This window comes from Aquarana catesbeiana, linkage group LG05, assembly GCF_042186555.1.
Source record: "Aquarana catesbeiana isolate 2022-GZ linkage group LG05, ASM4218655v1, whole genome shotgun sequence".
NCBI classification, from domain to species: Eukaryota; Metazoa; Chordata; class Amphibia; order Anura; family Ranidae; genus Aquarana; species Aquarana catesbeiana.
The window spans coordinates 534,372,632-534,387,868 of record NC_133328.1 but is presented as its reverse complement, the minus strand read 5'-3'; the positions used below and the strand labels follow the sequence as shown (position 1 = coordinate 534,387,868).

Below are 15,237 nucleotides of genomic sequence, written 5' to 3'. Positions count from 1 at the left end.
TCTGAGCCTTCACAGCATGTCTCAGTTGCATATAATGGAATCGCATATAGAGCGGCAAGCTGTATCTCTCCTGCAGAGCCTCAAAAAGACAGTAAAGTACCATTTTGAAAAATATCTCGAATGTATATCACCCCATATCTTTTCCATAAGGTTCCATGTTGTAACTGTGCTATTTCAGGATAAGTCTCATTGGACCATATCGGGCTAACCTCCGTATATTCTGTCACTCCCTGCAGGTATCTGATTTTGTTCCAAACTTTCTGGAGAAGATTATAGGTCGGGTATGTCTTATTTGGTTTCCTAAATGCTAAAGCTTCGAGTGCTGCCGGCAACGGGTATCTTTTTACCATGTGTAACATCACAGTCTCTGAAGAGCTGCAGGTAGTACTCATCCAGTCAGATTCCCCACCCATAACTCCTATTAGGTGCTGAAGCTGCGCTGCTAGATAGTATAACCATGGATTTGGCAGGGCTAGTCCCCCCTCGTCTTTAGGGTGCTGTAAGTGTTCAAGCTTAATCCTGGAGGGAGCACGATTTTTCCAGATTAGCAGGCGAAATAAAGAGTTCACAATTCTGAATGTTTTCAGAGGGACCATCACTGGAGAGTTGTGGAGCACATATAGCAGCTGGGGCATGAGGATCATCTTGATCAAATTCACCCTACCGGCTATCGACAGGCAGAGTGAGTTCCATGTCTTAATCCGGTCTCGGAATTTTTGCAGGAGCGGGGAGATGTTCTGTCTCCCATAATCTCTTACCGTAGGGGTCACCTGTACTCCTAATTACCTAAAGAATGTAGTCAAGGGTATAGAGTTATTGTTGGGAGGCTTACCCCCTTCATCAATGAGCAATAGGGAGGATTTTTTCCAGATGATCTGGAGCCCTGAATAAGTGCCAAATTCTGTTATGGCTGACATGGTTTCCCAGAGGGAACCTTCAACGTCCCAGAGCAGAATCATAGTATCATACACGTAGAGCATCAATTTATCTTGTCTGTCACCATAACGGAAGCCGGTAATACCCGGGTTGTCTCTAATTGTGATTGCCAGGGGCTCAATAGCTAGCGCGAAGAGCAGGGGAGACAGTGGGCACCCCTGTCTCATACCCCGTCCCAGCACGAAAGTATGGGACAGCACAGGTGCAGAACTAAACCCTCCTATTCTTTACAAACAAGGAAGCTGCCATCTTAGCCTTTGTTTGATCTCCATTGCAAGAGTGATGCTCATGAGATTAGCTATGACACCAGCCATTTGATGGCTTGACAGTTCAGCTAGCTAACATAAGTGCACTAGTAACTTTAAAGCCCTTTGCATACTAGGGTGTGTAACCCCTCTGTGTTAAAGCCTAGAATTTTAGTGGCGCTGGAATTTAGAGCCCTATGAGTTCAGGGCATTTTTTCCTGAAAGCATAAGGCCCTAAAATGCCAGTATCACTCGATTCAGGTTTCAGCCTAACCAGCCACAGCATGCATTAGCCTGTCATTGACTCTGATAGGCTGCAGGTAGCAGGGCTGGATGCCACCTGCCACCTTGGCAAAACCCTGGGATTGAATGTACATGGGCTAGACACACCGGTGCACAAGGGGCATAACAGTTGTCATTCAAGGCATGCCTTAAATGTTTTGGGAAACAGTTAAATCAATGGGTTTAGTTCTTCTTTACGGCATAAAGAAATCTGAAAATTTACACCAACCAATCAGATGTTTTTTTCACTGCTCTAATCTTCATACATAGAAAACTGTTGGGTTCATATGAGTTACTGCACATTTCTTCCACTTCTTAGGAGGGGTCATTTGGGGGAGGGGATGATCTGTGCTAGGAGGGGGGATTTGTGCTGGGAGGGGGGATTTGCAGAGGGGGAGGATTTGCACTTGGAGGGGAAATTTGAGGGGTGAGGATGTGTGCTAACATGGTGCTTTTTTAGGGAGGGATAGTTGTACCAGCATGGAACGTTTGGGAAGAGAGAGGATTTGAGCTTAGAGAGAGAGGATGGGGAAAAGATTTGTGCTGGGAGGGGGGATTTCAGCAGGGAGAGATTTGTATTGGGGAGGGGAAATTTTGGCTTGTACAGGGAATTTATGCTTAGTGCTAAGTGTGCCAGTAAGTGCTCAATCTTTTTTTATTTTTTTGAAGGGGGGGGTATTTTTGCTAACACATGATGCTCACACAATTTGTGTTTGGGGGGGGTGCAGTTTGGCGTCTTCGCTCTGGGTGCTGTCTATTTGCCTTTAGTAAATGAACCCCTATGCCTCTTCTGCAATATCTGCAATATCACACATTTGCCTGTCTGGTTTGCAGTCTTCTATTGAATGCACTCTGAGCTGCACAGCTCAGTATACATTCCCGGTGTTCTGTCAAAAGAGCCAACTCATCCAAATCTCTAACTACATCACTTCCGGTGACTCTCCAGCAGCAGTAATTGTAGATTTTGACTACTTGGCTGTTTTCACAGAACACCGGCAGCGTATACACTATGATACATGACGAGTTGGCTGTTTTCCCAGAACACCGGCTAATGAGTAAAAAAGTTGTCGCTGTCTTGGAGGCGTCCATGTTGTTGGTTACTAGCAGGCGGACAATGTTCACTCATTATATCGTATACCATAGTGTATACGTTGCCAGTGTTCTGTGAAAACAGCCAAGTTGTCAAAATCTGCAATTGCTGATGCTGGAGAGTCACCGGAGGTGATGTAATTGGAGATTTTGACAAGTTGTTTTTTTTTGACAGAACACTGGCACACTCCAGCTGCGCCAGAAAGACTGGCTAGTTCAGCTTTGAAAGTGAACGCTACGCAAATATAAAAGACACAAATGAATGCGCCTCTGTATTCATAAATACATTGAATCTTTGGACTGAAGGTAAATGATGCAGCAAAAGGTGATTTTGTTATTTGATCTTTTAATGGGGTAGCCATTTTAGCTTGGTATTTTTGGCTAGAGTTCTGCTTTTAAAATATTACTGAAATAGCAATTCTTGTGTGTGATTTGTGACGCGCTTTATTGCGGCACACTGGAACATCTGGAACTGATAGAATAAAAGCTATACAACATATTGTGAGATGTGTTTATGAAGTAACATCGTTACAAATTTCACAGACATACTGAGGATAATCTACTAAAGGAATGATGATCGCCGTACTTGGGGAGTGAATGTTCACTATGTTTAGTAAATAAGATGAAGCTGTGGTCACTTCAATAAATGAATTATGATCAACAAAAATTCCGGTGTTTATTTTACCTTCCCTAATCATAATCAAGATTACCCTATTTATTATCTTCCAATATTGAAAACAAATGGACAGTTTTCAAACTGAACAATCTTCTACTGCATAGTAAATCTACCCTACTGTGTAATTTTAGAAGACTGCAATATATATATAAATATAAATATATATATATATATATATATATATATGTATATATATATATATATATATATATATATATATATATATATATGTCCCCTGCAGATGTTTAAAAGAGATCTGTCAGGACAGAAATCTAGGAGTTGCCAATGCTGACATGTAGAAGATAAAAACTCTAGGCCACTCATCCTGTTCCTTGCTTCACTAACCAGAGAATCACCACCAACAAACATGTGAATATATCAAGTATCACTGCACCTGACATGCACATACTTGTTTCAGGTCAGGAACTCTCCAAGCAGTGAGGTCAGGATAATGATGACATCCTGGGAACATGCAACTTAAAAATCAAGTAAGCAATCCCATATTCTTACCCTGGCGATTCCTGGGGTGCATTGAAAATCAGTCATATTTATTATTTTAGCCTCATTTACCCCAACCACTTTCTCATAAGCTACAAAGACAGTGGACCAGGGTGTACATGTCACAGTCGTGATGATTTGCTTCTCGGCAAAAATGAAACCCCACATTGGCCAAACACAACCCATCGAACTGAAGGGGGCCAGGTCGCAACTACATGAAATATACATTTTTGCTAAGAGGTGGTATGGGCTTTTAGGGGTTAAAGCAGGCGATAAGGAAGCCCCATAATGCCTCTTCATTGCCTGTAAAAACAATCCACCATGGATTGCTCTTCAGAAGGCTAAGGCTAGTCTAAGCTAGCCCTTACACACAATCAGAAAATTGGACGAAAAATACCGCTTTCGAAGTAGACATACGATAATCTAATCAGTAGTACACAGCTTTTGAGAGCCGATCACGACAGTTCATCCGAAATTATCCAAAGGGGCAAACACAAAAATTGTCTTGTATGATACCAGATTGTACGATTTTAATTTAATCAGTACAGTTTTCTTTTGAGAAAAAAAACCTGAAGCGCAAGACTACACATGCTTGGAAACTAAAGAATACATTACAATACTATACAACAAATGACATCACTTCTGAAGTTGTATTCTGTTGTACGAAAATTTTCATAAGTTGAGTGACCTCTTCATTTTTGATATGAGACTAGCATGCAAAAAAAAAAACGGACCATCATTTGTCCGATAGTCTCATCGTGTGTACGAGGCTTTAAAGTTAGGTAGTTCATTATCTTCATTGAGCTGTGTTGATCTACAAAGACCAATGCAGACACAACAAAAGGGCACATAGAAAACAATGTTTTTTTTTTTTTTATGTGCCCTGTTCACATCACAATGCTGTGTCAAGGTGGGTTGTCAAGGGCTTATAAAAGATTAGAATACTAAATGTACTCTTTACCTTGGCATGACCATTGGGAAGTGTAAGTAGTGTTAAAAGTTAAAATCATTAAAGAGGTCGTAATAACTACCATCCTGCAGCTGTCGACATTTAAGAGAAATCTAACTTACAAACAAGTAGGCTTAACCTATAGGCAACATGGTTGCGGAAATTGTGCTTCTCAGGAAAGCTGAGGAAATTAAACAAAAGCAGAGGGGGGCTAGGGATGAAGATGAATTTTTAAATTAAACCACCTGCCACCAGGAGCAGCCTGCAGTCTCTAGCCGAAACCACTAGTAAGCCGTGTAGGGACAAGAGGTGATCACATGACCCATAGAGCTCAGAACAGATGCGAGGGGGGAGAGAAGCCGTGCTCTACTCCTCCAATAAAACGAATGAATGAAGTGTGACCCCAGCTTTATTTATAACACATAAGACAGCCACTGTTTCTATTCAGACAGAAGTGGGGTGTAAGGATTGGAATGATTTATTTTATGAGCACCGTGGAATCATTGAGCAAATCCATGCAACAACAAAAAATAAAACTGCTAATGCTTGACAAGAAAAACGGAATAGTAGATAAACCCTAGAAACAAGGTTCTTACATGTGCTTCTGGGTAAGACTGCAGTCTCCTGTCTTTACAGTGCAACTATCCTCTCATGCTGAAGTTTGTGTGTGTGAAGGGTGCAGTGGGCAGTGCTGAGACAAAGTCCTCTAGGATCCAAGGCATGGATGCAAATGTGTCTTTAATCAGCAAGTTAAAGCAAGGCCAGGTTTCCAAAATGATTATCAAAAGCCATAACTTGTTCTTCCATCTGGGAACAAGGTGGTTTACTCACTCAACAAAAATGCTAATTATATTCTGAAATTTTCCCCTTTTATAAATGGTACTAAAATTATGTTTCTTGCACATGGCATTTTTTTATTGCAGTACTACAAAAGAAACACACGCAAATTTACCAAATTAACATATGAGCAGCAAATACATTAGCTTAAGGGGAGCAAGATGTTCTGTTGTTAAAAAATAAAATGCTGTCAGCACTACTGATACAGTCTAATTTGAAGGATTGAATTGTCATTTTGACATTTAGAAAAAGGTACACGAACCAGCAAATACTCAGGGTTAAAGGATTCAGAAAACGACATGCAGATGAGGTCACAGTCAGCTGTAGATTTGGCAAGCAGGACAGTAGGGTACAAAAGTCATTGTTTGTACTGCCACTCTGCAACTGGGGGTGTACAGCCTTTCTTATGAATAGGAGAATAAGTGACTTTAAGCCACTATGTAATTTGAAGTGCAATCAGCACAACTTTAGAATTGAGAAACTATATACATTTTGGATTTCAAGTAACAATTCAGAATTGGTACATCAGGAGATGTATAGGAGTTGATTTACTAAAACTGGAGAGGGCAAAATCTAGAGCAGTGGTACATGGTAGACAATCAGCTTCCAGTTTTTTTTTTTTTTTTCTTGGTCACAGTTTAAGGCCCCTTGCAGACAGGGTGGACTCCATCAAACTGATTTTGCCCTCTCCAGTTTTGCCTGCTCAGAGGGGGATCTGTCCCCTAATCCCTGCTGAGCAGGCAGATGACAGGTCCATGTCCGCTCCACTGTTCTCTATGGGGTGGTCAGATAGAAACAGACTGACTGTCGTGCAATCCGATCTGACAAACATATGGGGAACAGATCCCCAGCCGTCTGTTTTTAGCGGACCAGATCAGATGCCGGCAGGTGTCAGCGAACATCCGCTGCTCGATAGAGAGCAATCACCATTAGCTCCCGCTGCTGTCAATCAAAGTCAGTGAGCCAATGAGGAGAGAGAGAGGGTGGGGCCAAGCCAAATCTCTGTGTCTGAATAGACACACGGAGCGGCGGCTCGGCTCGGGTGCCCCCATAGCAAGCTGCGTGCTGTGGGGGCACTTGGCAGAGGGGAGGGGCCAGGAGCACCGGCAATTGTTTTCTATGTGTCCTATAGGTGACCTGCGATTTTTAAGTATGGAAACATGCAGGTCACCGCACATAGTGTGAACAAGCCCTTTACTGTCTTTATGTCATTCACCTCGTCCCTTGTTTGAGCTATAAGTGGTAAGGCTCCATTCACACCTATGCAGGTGCAATGTGCACGTGTGTTTGTGCAATTTTGTGTGTCGCATTTAGGGAAGCTGGCTGCCTTACATTTGAAAAATTGCAAAAAAAAGAAGTGCATAACTCTTTATTTTAAATAGGGGCGCACCAAAATGAATGGGGTACTTTTTTACCATTACTTTGGTGACTTTGTTTTTGGTGTGCACAAAAATGCACACGTTAGCAAGATGCATTTGGGTGCCATAAGGAATTAATGGCACCTTCGCACACCTGAAAAAGGGATGCACGTTTTTTGTTCATTGTGGGAACAAGTATAATCTTGAAAGGCATGGAAATCATGGAAAATATGTTCAGCATAATGTAGGAGTTTTTGTCATGATCAAGAAGAGTTTGGTTAAACTTAGAGTCAGATCCATTTAGAATCACTGTAAAAAAGGATCATACATAGTAAATGTGGTACACAAAGAGGAAAAAATTTGCCTACGCAATTGTTACAAATCAGTAAAAATAGTAATTGAAATCGGTTCATATTAAAGAGATTCTGCAAATCCTATAGAAGTCACAAACCTGCCAAAACTTAGGCAATAAAATATATCAAGGAACACTGAAGGATGGTTACGCTGAATTAATTTGACGCCGTATATCTTCCAGGACCTAAGGGGATGAGCACCATTAAGCTTGTAATCTTATGTGCAATCCTATTACATGGGTCAAATGCCATAACTGGAACATCTGTGTCACTGTCTGAAGAAAACCCAGCATGCGGCAGGCATGCTGAAAAGGCTCATGGTTTGCAGCAGTTAGCAGCTCTGTGAAATCTCACGGCTGTAGGCAAGTCACCTTGGCACACTTTCCGAGCTTTTTGTTAGGATTGAAGTCTTCGTTTCAGAAATCTTCCCAGAACCTTGTTATTTCTCACATATCCATTCCAATTGTACTGCCCTGAGACTCAACAGCACATTTTTTTCCAAAGCATAATGAAAACAGCATGGACAGAGGTCCTGTTTGTGAGTTTTATAGATGGAAATACATGGTAACATCATTTATCGTAACATTACAGATCCCAGGAACGCCACATGTTGCCCCTTCCTCTCTTGCCTGATTGAAGTTTCACAGGATTAAACCTTTTCTTTTATCCAGATGTCACCATCAGTTGAACTTTCACATGCAAAAATCACTCATTTTGTGATAACAAACACACTAAAAATATCACATTCCAAGTAGACATCTATGACGTTGATTAAGAAAAAAACTGGCAAAATCTATGGTGGAGGAGGGTGACATCAGGAAGAGGTCAAAACTTGCAATACCAAAAGTAGTTTATGAATCAACATTACGGTTAGTAAGTCATATTCTATCCATACTTCCATGATTACAATTTCCAGGAAGATGTATTATCATCTGTTCTAAATATCTTAAACAGATTCTCTGTTTAGATTAAATATTTATCTAACGTGTCCCTGTGCTGGGTTAGTTAATGTAAAAGTAGTCATAGATTTTAGATATTTTGTCAGATAAATAAACCAATGAAAGGAATAGCTATCTACCTTCTGACCTACAAGCATGCATTATATGACTTTAAGACACCTCAACTGCCCAAAGGATGTGAAAACCACAGCTCTTATAGGGTAAAAGTCTATTAGCCAGATTGGAATTATTTGGTTGAGAAACTTTGCTGGGCATTGCTGGTAAAATTGCACATATGCCTGACACCTTGACTATTATTTGATTCTACTCAACATATCCAGTATCAGAAAAAAAAGCATGTAACAGCTGTGTGTAACTATACTACATTGACTGCAAAGCTTAAATAATAGTAACCTCTAATGCTCCTTATATAACTAAGGAGATACATGCAACAGCAAAGGTTCACCTAATCTCATTCATTTGTCATCCTTTGGTGTGGTCCAACACTACTGGTAAACTGTATTGGAATTGGCAAGATCGGCTGCACCCATAAATAAAGTGCACCTGTACGCAGACTTTGGACATTCAACTATTTACATATTGAACAAGCAGTAAAACAATTAAACTAAACCATCCCCAATCTTTTCATGTAAAATGATTCCTTCTTAAAGATCCAAAGGCCTTAGAGTTGGGCTGTTGAGCTGATAGACTGCTAAGATACTGATCTTACAGAATATTCGCAAATATTTCACAGAACTTTGAAAATACATTTCTCCCCAATGCTATTGGATACAGAGATTAATGAGGTTTTCACTGCTCTACTTACTCATAATATGTAAATACATTAGTAGACATAGCCTGGGCACTCTTTCACTTTAACATAAGGGTCATTGGAGTCATTGTAATACCATGGCAGGCTGTAGCTGGGACATTATGGAAACTTTTAAAGCAGGGGTAGGCAACCTCGGCCCTCCAGCTCTTTTGAAACAAGTCCCATGAGACACTGCAAGACCCTGACAATCACAGGCATGACTCCTAGAAGCAGAGGCATGGTGGGACTTGTAGCTTCACCACAGCTGGGGGGCAGAGTTTGCCTCTCCCTGTCTTAAAGGGTAACAAATTGTGCGTTTAAAATTCAGTCATTGGGTAATCGGCATATTACGTGGTTATATGGTGCCTCTGGGAATTTTCTGAAAGACCTCTATTGATAGTTTATAAAAGAGACACAATTAAGTGGCCATGTACAGCGAGTTTTGATATACAACTATAGTCTTTTATTACCTTTTTATTAGTAATACAAATGGTCAACTTAATGTAAACCGCAACATTTATATAAAGTATGTTAATAGTTTAAAACCTTGTTTCTATGTATAGCCTGTAATGATATATTTAAAAGTGGCAGCCACCTGTACATATGCACAATAATATGTAGTTTCTGCTTCTTCCTTTGTATTGGTGAACAAAGGCTATACCACACTGCAAGTCTACCAGGTAGATGTCAAATTAAAAAAAATAGACTCTCTGCAGTCTCCAAAAATGAAAAGCCCACGATGCTCTTGGTAACCAGAGATCATGTGATCATTTCCTAGACTTTAGGTCAAACAAGGGAAATTGGGAACAGCAGTTCAAAGCAAAAGGGGTCTAGAAATAATAACGTCATTTGGCAATGCTAACACACGTTGTATCATGCAACATGGGAATGTTAATAATAGGTCTACTTAGCAATCTGACTAACAAGCAGTTGTTTATAAGCTATTAGTGCAGAATGTCCCTGACAGGTGCAATAAAAGCTCTGTCCCTCAAACAATAGCTTTATTTCTATCAATAGCTCAGTAGAGTATCATATTAACACATTCAGAGATACAATCATTATTGACTGTAATGGCCTTGTTCAAGAAACATTTCTTATTCGTAAGTGTCAATTCATAAAGTGTATGCTAGGGTAAAAAAACAAATATGCAGTACATTTCAGCATTGCATGAATATTTGCACATGTTTTATGCATTTAAAGACCCTGCAAGTCTCAATATAAGTTACCTTAAACTACAATTCACGGTTTCCTGCAGTTTGGACCAAACTAATTATTTGCATGCCAAAACAGACTGGCTGCTGCTTAGTCTGCAATATATAATAGTAGAGTGTGCTATGTACAGTAAGCGATGATGTGTGGCAGCAGTATGAAGACACTTCCCCTCTGTTGATGTATTTAAAGACAGTTGGTCTCGGAGCACCTCCACCATTCAGGACAAGCCTTGTATTTTTTCAATGTATACAGGGCTTCCTCTAACATGCCGAGGTACAGAGGACATCACAATCTACATCTTGGCCAATCAGAGGAAGCCTTCTATTCATTAAAAAATACAAGGTTTCCACTGAATGGTGGAGATGCAGTACAATTGACTTTCTCAATATCCAGCAGAAGAGGGGAAGCCTCTAGTACTGCTTTTACAACAACGTGTCACGTTCTGTAACCCTACTACAGTATATTACAACCTAAGCAGCAGCTAGTCTCTTCTGGCATGTAAATAATTTGTTGAGTCCATGCTTGACCCAACAACTTTTTTTAATTGTCAGGAAACTGTTCTGGTCTAAATCAGCTACACATGCATAAAAAAAAGTATGTAAAGTCTTATGCCACGTGCACACGATCGGACTTTCCATCAGAATAAACTCTGACAGTCTTTCCAACGGAGTTCCACTGAAACGGACTTGCCAACACACAATCACACCAAAGTCTGTTCATTTAGAACGCAATGACGTATGATAGGACTAGAAAAGGAAGTTCTATAGCCAGTAGCCAATAGCTGCCCTTGCATCGTTTTTGGTCCATCGGAATAGCATACAGATGAACGGTTTTCCCAATAGGAATTGATTCCGTCGGAAAGATTTAAAACGTGTTCTATTTCTAGGTCTGTCAGAATTTTTGGAAAAAAAAAGTCAGCTGAAGCCCACACACGATCGGAATATCCGATGAAATGATTCCGTCTGACCTTTTCTGCTGGAAAGTCCGTTCGTGTGTACGTGGCATTACAGTTTGATTTCTTTAGAAAATAGTCAAACAAAGCCCATTGCTTGCCAGCATGCTGTAGAGCCCTGGGGCTGAACCTGCAGTCATTTGACATATTGTGCAGCCCTTGGGGCCCCTGCCAACAGTAGCCTGTGTTTTCCTTACCAAAGGAATTTTTTTCTTGAATGAACAAATTTTGAACAGTCCATGTAGTTTTCAATCAGGAAAGTTCATTCATTCCAAAATGTTAATGTTACGAAAAACAAAATGTTGAAGTACTTTTGAACGACAATCGGCAAGTCATTGAATGAACTGGGACATTTTGTTTGGATTTGTTGTACATTTTTGTAGAAATGTTTGAAAAAGTACTAGCTTTACTCAGGCCAGTTCTAGTAGTAAATGGCTTGGTTTCTTTCTTTCACACTACCTTAGTATTTGCTGTGCTGTCCATCCCTTTTCTCCTTCTAGGTTTCCTTTTTGACAGAAATGGCATGGCAGTGGCCCCTAACATTATCATGTAATGTGTCTCCAGTCTATATCAGTCTCCTAAAGCGTATACTCAGTCTCCAACAACACTCCAATAGCATGTCTGCAGGCCTTGCCCATCTCCTGTGGTATGCCCATAGTCTCTGATCATCTCCTGTTGCATGTCTGCAGTCTACAAGAGCTTTCTGTAGCATTACATTCACTGAAAATGTATGTGTGGTCTGTTGGTGCTGTCAGAAGACCCCTCTATCAAGAAAGGTAACCACCACTGCTGTAGAGAAAAAAACTTGCCCTTTCTATGGGAGCAGTGGTTCAAAACACCCCCACTCTTTAGAGCAGGGGTCTCCAAACTACAGTCCAGGGCCTACTGCATGTATAGTACACAATTTTACCTGGCCTAAAGCTGACAGGCACAGTCTCCACTCTGATGGGGACCCCAAAGACTCTGATGTAAGGGGGGGACTGTGATAAAAGGGGGGCTCTTATTGGAACCCTGATTTAAAGGGGACTCTAATGAGAAAGGTGCAGATTAAACTTATTTTTGTTCGCCCTCAAGGCCTCATGCACATTGAATGACTGTTTTGGGCTCCAGATGTTTTTTTCTGCAGCCAGTAAACTCCCCAGCATGTTGGGCTTTTATCTGCATTTTCTGTCTGGACCCCCCCAAGAACTAGTGTGTTTGTAGAGGTGTTTTTCAGCTGTAAAAACACTCTGACCTCTGATAAGATTTTAAAAATGCGGCTATTCAGCGTTTATGAGCGTTTTTGAGCCATACGCTTTTGTGGGAGTATAGTCTTGCTAAAAAAAAGCTGAAAAAGGCTACTGCAGGAATGCTGAAAAACTAACTCTACAGCTACAGCTTTCTACAGCTAACGCTACTGGCTTTTTTTATAATGTCCAGTGTGCATGAGTCCTTAATAATGGCTCAAGTTTGTGTGAATTCCTTGGCTCTGTTTTACTGACGTTTTCTCTGTTGTTCTGAATCATATGCTGATTACAAAAAAAAAAGTAATTATATATTGTATTCATTCATTTATTGGACTAGATTTTTAACATTTTTTGCTGCTCATGAATATTTGTAAAATTTATGATGTACCCCTTGTACTGAAAAATTTGGAGAGCCCTGCTCTAAACTGCTGTATATCACTACCCCTACCTTATGATATTAAAAGAACCTGAGGCTGCTCTTAGAAAACATTAGAAACATACCTTTTCATATTCAAATCCATGCTTTTCCTTGTATCCATTCCTGCACATAGTATAATTGTAGAAGCGTGAGTTCTTAATTAGTCCTAGCCATTCTCTCCATCCAGGGGGGATATAACTTCCATTGTATTCATTGAGGTACTTTCCAAAAAATGCTACAGAGAAGAACAAAAGACACTATAAGCAAGCTGTTAGAATATGTTCATTTTCACACTGCTCAACTAAAAGCCAATTCAAGACAAACATATGAAAAAAATATTACATAGCAAAGTTATATTTTACATACCGTATACCTGGAACAAGCCTTTTTTTAGTTTTTTAAAGATAAGGGTTAGAATCTCTTTCCAGTTTTCTTCTTTGCTAGAGAGAGTTTTTTCCTCACTTCCTGTCACATTAACAAGAGAGGAATTGAAAAAAGATCTGTATAAGGGACACGGGAGGGAGCAGCTGACAGGGGATCTACTGAAAAAAGCATTTTTATTTTTGTTTGTGTCCCTGTTACAGATTTTACCTCACTTCCTGTCTGGTGAAACCATTGGCACTGTAACATTAAGTGAGGAACAACCTGCCTATAGGAAGCCTACTTATTCTTATATTACACATACAGTATATTATATATTTCCTGTGACTTGCTTTCCCCTTACTTAAGATGCATTTTTCAGTCTTTATTTTTCCATCTCCCATTTGATGATTTCTGAGGAAAAGAAAATAATTAAGCTGTTGGCTTGGTGTGTACGGTTGGCTGCAGTGAAAAATGACTCATTTGCATGTCTTTTCCCCTAATTCCTCGAGGAATAGGTCCATTATGAATTTGTATGAAAGCAGATCACCGTTTTATAGCTGTTCCTCTGCTGAAACTTACAGGAGGTTTCCTCTTTTTTTTTAGCCCCACATTGACACAGAAGCCTTGTACACACAGGCCGAATGTCGGGTGACATTGGGTGGTTCAATAAAAAGCAGCCTGGAAAACAAGCAGCCAACCAGCTCCCGATAAGCGCTCTCAGCCAATGGCTGAGATTGCCGACCGGAGTGTTCTGGAGGTGGGGCTGTCCTCCTGTCAGAACACAATAGAATAGTAGGAGAAATCGTTGTACTAACATCGGATTGTTAGTACAGCAGCTCTGACCAGAGCTGTCAGTTTATTTTTCATTCAACCCGAAAAAAACCTAGTGGTTTGTACCAGGCTTTAGCCTGAGTGTAGCCAGGCGATTTATAGGCTTTTTTTTTTTTTGCATTTGAATGTGCAACGTATAGTACAAGAGTATAATTTTGTGCTCTTGGCCCAACAGACTTTTATAGTAATATATAAATTTTCCACATTTTGTCATGTTACAACCAAAAACGTATTTTATTTATTTTATTGGGATTTTATGGGATAGACCAACACAAAGTGGCACATAATTGTGAAGTGGAAGGAAAATTATAAATGGTTTTCAATTTTTTTACAAATAAATATGTGAAAAGTGTGGTGTGCATTTGTATTCAGCCCCCCGAGTCAATACTTTGTAGAACCACCTTTTGCTGCAATTACACCTGCAAGTCTTTTTGGGATGTCTCTACCAGCTTTGCGCATTTAGAGAGTGACATTTTTGCCCATTCTTCTTTGCAAAATAGCTCAAGCTCTGTCAGATTGGACGGAGAGTGCCTGTGAACAGCAATGTTCAAGTCTTGCCACAGATTCTCAATTGGATTTAGGTCTGGACTTTGACTGGGCCATTCTAACACATGAAAATGCTTTGATCGAAACCATTCCATTGTAGCTCTGGCAGTATGTTTAGGGTCGTTGTCCTGCTGAAAGGTGAACCTGGGCCCCAGTCTCAAGTCTTTTGCAAACTCTAACAGGTTTTCTTCTAAGATTGCCCTGTATTTGGCTCCATCCATCTTCCCTTAAACTCTGATCAGCTTCTCTGTCCCAACCTGTGTTCAGGGTGATGTGCAGAGTTAGTTTTCCGCCACACAATGTTTAGTTTTTAGGCTAAAAAGTTAAATTTTGGTCTCATCTGACTAGAGCACCTTCTTCCACATGTTTGCTGTGTCGCCCACATGGCTTCTCACAAACTGTAAACGGGACTTCTTATGGCTTTCTTTCAACAATGGCTTTCTTCTTGCCACTATTCCATAAAGGCCAGATTTGTGGAGTGCACGACTAATAGTTGTCTAGTGGACAGATTCTCCCACCTGACCTGTGGATCACTGCAGCTCCTCCGGAGTTACCAAGGACTTCTGATTAATGCTCTACTTGCTCAGCCTGTCAGTTTAGGTGGACGGCCATGTCGTGGTAGGTTTGCAGTTGTGCCATACTCTTTCCATTTTCAGATGATGGATTGAACAGTGCTCCGTAAGATGTTCAAAGCTTTGCAAATTTTTTGTAACCTAA

At 40.4% G+C, this 15,237-nt stretch overlaps 1 protein-coding gene across 2 annotated transcripts in view; it reads right to left on the bottom strand.

Moving 5' to 3' along the window:
- Positions 1–15,237, bottom strand: part of SULF1 (sulfatase 1) — a 200,973-nt gene that overhangs the window by 80,220 nt on the left and 105,516 nt on the right. For both annotated transcript variants that reach the window (XM_073631777.1, XM_073631779.1), the window contains exon 5: positions 12,864–13,015. In XM_073631777.1, coding sequence (XP_073487878.1) covers positions 12,864–13,015 — 152 coding nt within the window. The remainder of the gene's footprint in view (positions 1–12,863; positions 13,016–15,237) is intronic.